We start from the raw sequence: 5,973 nt of genomic DNA on the forward strand, positions 1-5,973 counted from the left end.
GTCACACAACAATTTAACACATTGTCTTATTGTTCGTAAAATTGTGTTTGGTTCGGCACCAGGAAGTATTGAGGCAGCAAATTTCCCTGATGGAGATCCAAAAAATGGTGGTAAAATTGTGGATCTTTGATTACTAAATAGTATCAAGAAAAAAAAAAAGCGAGGTCATGTTTTTTCATTAAACAAAGAGAAATCCTAAAAATTTCGTATTCTGTTTTCTAATAATCAAGGGGCTACAATTAAGAGAGGGATCAAGACATTCCCCGTTTTCCAAAAAGCATTGCCATATAGTATTGCGACAGATTGATGTTGTTAAAATGTCACTTCAAATCCTAAGCTAAACCATTCCCATGCTGATAACTAGCTTACTTTGTTTGTAGTAAAAAGAAAAGCTATGTTGTAGAAAACAGAAGCAAAATTTTTAGGAGTTTTTATAGAAAAATGTATTGTAGTGATTTGATATATGTGAGGTAAAAAGGTGATTGAAAAATATGTTTACACGTAATTTTTTTTTTTTTTTTGTGCAAAAGATCACAATCCAAACAATTTCTGAGGACGTCAAACTGTGATAGTTCTAGTTTTAATCTTAAGTGAAAGTGAAATTGCCTGCTCCAAGATGTCCGACTTTCCCAAAGCCTCCGGCAGACCCAATATAATCTCTGTTCTAGCTCTACCAGAAATTATAAACCAGTATCGGTTCATCCAATTAACGTTGTAAATCAATCAAAATTTGTACCCGTTCAAGCCGATATATAAAAGATACTGCTTGGAGAATCCTAACGGGTATTTTAGTCCCTTCCAACTACCAGAAGTTAAAGAACGTTCACCAATAATAATAATAATAATAAATAAATAAAAATCTAAAGAACTGGAGGCAGGAGCATATATTTAGGGATAATTTCAGAAACCTCCCATGAAATTCTTGACAATTGCAACCACCCACTGAGGTTTTAAAAATTATGAAAACCTCCCCTAAAAAGTATGTCTGGTAAAAATTGAGGATATAAGAAAAAAAATCCAATGAATATCCAATATTATCCCTCTCTGATATATAAAACAAATTAAATGCTACAAAGTCTACTATCACCATTATTCGTTACGTGAAAATTTTAAGTTATTTTTTGTAGGAAAATTTAAGCTATGTTTTGAAAGCATTCTTTTTTGGTACTTTGGGCATTTTTTTGTTAAAGTAATTTTATTTTTTAAAACGCTTACTTTAACAAATGCCTCCCTAATTAAAACGCTTATTTTCACTTAAATTTTATAAAGTTTGTGAAAGTTATCATAGTCTTTTCACAGTTTTAACTTTTAAGGGAGGTAAGTGTAATTTTTCAAACATTAGTAGAGGTGGTTGCAATTGTAAAAAATCTCAGGGAGGTTTTTGAAATTATCCCTAGCTTTTAAACATAATAAAAAGAGAGGCTACGAAGCATGTGTGAAAAGCAAGAGGCGAATATCTCAACTCCCATACACTTGTCCTACGTTAGTTTGTCCTCAAAGTAAACGAACTTGAATAGTAGACATGCCGTAGTACTAGGTTCAATATTCTTGCACGATTAATTGATAAATGTAAGACTTTTTACTCCACATTGTAGATAGAGAGAGCAGCTTCCCGTTGCCGCATCTCTCTTTCGCTCTCTCGGATGATTGGAATTCTACAGCCCTCATAATCATTTTTGGCTATCAGCAGTTTATGCAATTTAAGTAGCTAGTAACGTACCGTACAAGTTAATTTGTGGCTGTCCAAATTAGTCATGCTCAGTGATATGGAACAAATTTCAGCAGCAGAACATCAGTAATTGTAGCTGCTTAATTAACGTAACAGACATGGATGATGAAAATATGCTATGTAGCTAGGCTTAGGCATAAATGGAAAAACTTCTATGATATCAGCCAAACTATTTTTGAAATGAAAAAGTGGTTGATCGATCGTGTATGAGAAGCATCATAAACCCCTTTTCACAATGATTGTACACTAGGGAACTTGGTGTTTTAAGACCCCGTAACTTTATCAATCACTTCTAATTAATACAAATCTATGGTCACAGATTAATAATATAGACTAGTGGTATTACGTCCCACTGGTATTACACAATGATGCAATGTGCCCACTCAGTATGACAATGCGTGCTGTTGTGTACCACTCTAAAAAGGTATGATTTTATCCTTAACAGTGTTCCAGACTATATCTACCACTCAGTATGATTTTATCTCCTAATTTGGAGTTTCTATTTGGTCAGAAGCGCTAGAGTTATACGTCCAATAGTAGTAGCTTTAGTGCTAATTCTAATGTAGATAGGTGCCTCCTTTAATATATGCATGCATATTTGAACTTCATTCTTCACTACGAGCAAATGTTTTGAGACTAGTATATACTCGTATGTATTTGTGCAGTATGATTTTATCTCCTAATTTGGAGTTTCTATTTGGTCAGAAGCGCTAGAGTTATACGTCCAATAGTAGTAGCTTTAGTGCTAATTCTAATGTAGATAGGTGCCTCCTTTAATATATGCATGCATATTTGAACTTCATTCTTCACTACGAGCAAATGTTTTGAGATATATATATATATATATTCGTGCAACGTATTTGTGCAAAATAGATGTTATTAAAATAATTTGTCATGATAGGAATATTGCTAGGACCCGTTGGAGGATGCAAGGAGAACCCCCCCCCCCCCCAAAAATTCTTAAAAGTAAAAAAATAGAACCTTTAATCGTACGAGTTATTATGTTGACGCCCCAACAACAGCATTAGACCCAAGACAACATCATTTTTTTTTTTCTGACGGAATGGGTGTCCGGTAGGGGTGGCAATTCGGGTCCAAATCAGGTTGGCGGGTCGGGTTCGGGTCAACCCGCCAGAAAATCTGTTGACCCAAACCCGACCCGCCAACCCGTGACGGGTCAGGTGTGCTGACCCGAACCCGAAAATTTCGGGTTTCGACCCGGGTTGGCGGGTCGACCCGAAATGACCCGAAACTTAATTTTAATTTATTAATTTATCACTGTAATTTCTAATAAAATCAATTTCTCACAAAACTAATTACATAATCAAGTAATAAAAATTTAAATAAATAATTCCAAACCAAATCTAAAATAAATTAAACACCGTAAAAGTGTTTTATCCCAAACAAAATATAAAATAAATTAAAACAATATAAAAGTAAAAAATAATATAATATATTATTTGTCCAAATATAATAATTTCAACTTCACACAAATTAAATAAATTCATTTAGGATTAAGTAATTAATGCCTTTGAAAAAAAGAATAACTTAGTTTAGTTAGATAAAATTATTTTTATGTTTATTAAATTATTTTTAATTCGTAAACGGGTCATATCGGGTCATATCAGGTCACAACGGGTTGACCCGAAATCGACCTGTTTTCTTTTCGGGTTCATCGGGTCCAACCCGATTCTGACCCGAATTCCCGAAACCTCAACCCAAACCCATTAATTTCGTGTTAGGTTCGTGTCGTGTTTTCAGGTCGTGTCGAAAATTGCCATCCCTAGTGTCCGGATCAATTCTTACGAGACCCGACTAATCCCACTCCGGCCCGGGAGGAGAGGCCCCATCCCCCGAAACGATAACCACGGGACTCGGACCCTTGCGGGCACTGGACACCAGCTCCTAAGGAGGCTTGCTGAGACCAACCGAGCTGCCCATGAGAAGCAGGCAATTTGGTGCGAGGCAAGGGTTGAACCCTGACCTCCTACCCCACCAAGAGAGGTGGTGGCAACTGAACAAGAGCTCTGTGGTTCCCAAGACAACATCATATGGGAGTGATGTTACTATTCTAACAACAGTGATGTATCTTCAATCAATTTATGTACTGTGGACAACGCACTCAAATCACGTCCAAGTGCATCATTAGTAGCTAGAAATACTAGTACTGTAACCCATGGCTAACGTGTATAATGCATTATTTCTCCATGAACCTTGACCAAGCAAATCCAGTTATTTTAATGCCTAAGTGGGATTGGACTGTCCAGTGAGAATTACTACTAATGATGAGGGGTAAAAAGATTACTTTCAAGGGTATTTTTTGGGTCCATCTTTCCGGGATTTGGTTTTCCTCTTGCATTTGTGCCTTCGTCAACATAAGAAGTTAAAGAATACTAATAATGTAGCCTATCGACTTCAATTAGAGGCATGGTACGACCAACACTCGCCGCATCAGGGCACTACACGTGTTATATTACGTTTCTTGGATTGAATGCTAATGGTTCTGCAGGTTTCACCTGTAATACTTGACATTAGAGTAGTACTTACTCTGATTCGGGGAAGTTAATTATGTTACATCTTTCTGAATTTCATTCTATTCCAGTTTCTCTCAGAAAATGATTCGAGAGTGTTGAGGACAATTATTCATGAAGCTATTACGTTATCTCTCTATTCAAGAATATAACCAACTTAGTCACTAGTCAGGCTGGTGTGTTTGTGCAGAATATAGCAAAAGCAATTTGTTTCAAAACTAATGCAACAAAAGATAACCGACAGAAATTTAAGAAACGCCATCAGTATGTATGGAAAATGGAAGTTCTATATTGCCGTTCATCTCAAGAAATATATACATTTCCGGGAATCTTTAACAAAATGGAAACCTTATCAACTACTACTAGAAAATAATAACCACACCCCACAAAAAGGGTTCAATCCAAACAGAACCGATACCAATTCTAGGAGTCCAAACCTTAGAAAATCAGTTCTCAACTGAAAACTTTTCTTTTCTTCTTACTTTCAAGATTCTTTGAGTGATATTTGGCATTTTCCAGAACTCTTCAGCAACCCGAACTACTCATTTGTGTCATTTCTTGAAAAGCTTTCGCATCAGCAGCTCTCAAAGTGATGGTGTAAGAAAGATTAATCTAGTCCAAAATACCAAAATCCAGAAGAATTCATATGGACTTTTTTTTTTTTTTGGTGAAAAGAAAGTAGACTACTAGACCTGATGGTCCTGATTTGTAGTCTCAGCATGATGATCAGCATCCATGTTGGTCAATTCCACCTGGCTGAGCCCAATTTCTTGCTTCTTTTCCTCACTTTCTCGTCCTGATTTTTCACTGCTTTCACTGCTACAGGAGCTATTACTAGTAGTACCAAAAGATGATGCTCTACTAGACATTGGTGTAGCCAACCAAGTAGGCTTCTCTTGGCCAGGCATGATCACAAGAAACTTCTCTTCAAAAACTCGTACACCTGGTTTTTTCAAATCACCATCGGAACCATCTTCATTGGACTCACCAGCCTCAAGGTCTCTTTCATTGTTTGCACCGCCTTCGAGATATCCCGAGAGTCTCCAGTATGAGCAAGCCAGAATTAAAAGAGCAAAAGCTATGAGTCCCAACATGGCTGCTAGTCCTCCAAAGAGGTATGGCACCGGCGAGTGCCATGGTGACCGCGTCGCCGGGGTCGATGCCACTGATGGGCTTTGTGCAATTGTCATTGTTTTCTCAGCTGAAGTATGAATTCTGAAATTTACATTCATTTTTCAAGAATTAAAAAAAAAAGTGTTTTTTATGGTATATTTTGTCACTAAAGATGAAGGGGAAGCCTAGAAATTGGTGGTGGTGATAGGAGGAGGAAGGAGGAGGAGGTGAAAAGGGTGGACTGAGGAGGCAAATGTGGATGGAGGTGGTGATTTATAGGGGAGAAGAGGAGGTAGTTTTGGGTATTGGGGTAAGTGACTTGATAGAGTAAGAGAGAGATGGAGTGCGAAGCAGGGGTGGGAGTTTTGTAATTTTGGTGAACTATGTCGTCATCTGCATGAGAAATGGGGTCTACAATGTTTATGCTTTTTTGCATCTAAACAATGTAGAGTGGGATTGGAATGCACTTGAAAGCAAAAAGGTGTAACTGGTTTTGGTGATGATATCATGAAAAGAATCACATCAAATTGTGGGTCGGGTGCAAATATGCGAATTTAATCGAGTTTGATTTGATGTTGTTAGTGTTTTTGTCAGGGGGAA

General features: G+C 37.1%; 1 protein-coding gene across 1 annotated transcript; it reads right to left on the reverse strand.

The window, feature by feature from the left end:
* Window positions 1-4,527: 4,527 nt before the first annotated feature.
* Window positions 4,528-5,663, reverse strand: LOC113775487 (protein GLUTAMINE DUMPER 2-like). Its single transcript, XM_027320389.1, has one exon. It carries the CDS (start codon window positions 5,490-5,492, stop codon window positions 4,947-4,949), a length of 546 nt encoding a protein of 181 aa, XP_027176190.1. The 5' UTR covers window positions 5,493-5,663; the 3' UTR covers window positions 4,528-4,946.
* Between the last annotated feature and the right edge of the window lie 310 nt (window positions 5,664-5,973).

The sequence above is a fragment of the Coffea eugenioides genome, chromosome 6, assembly GCF_003713205.1.
Source record: "Coffea eugenioides isolate CCC68of chromosome 6, Ceug_1.0, whole genome shotgun sequence".
In the NCBI taxonomy this organism is placed as follows: Eukaryota; Viridiplantae; Streptophyta; class Magnoliopsida; order Gentianales; family Rubiaceae; genus Coffea; species Coffea eugenioides.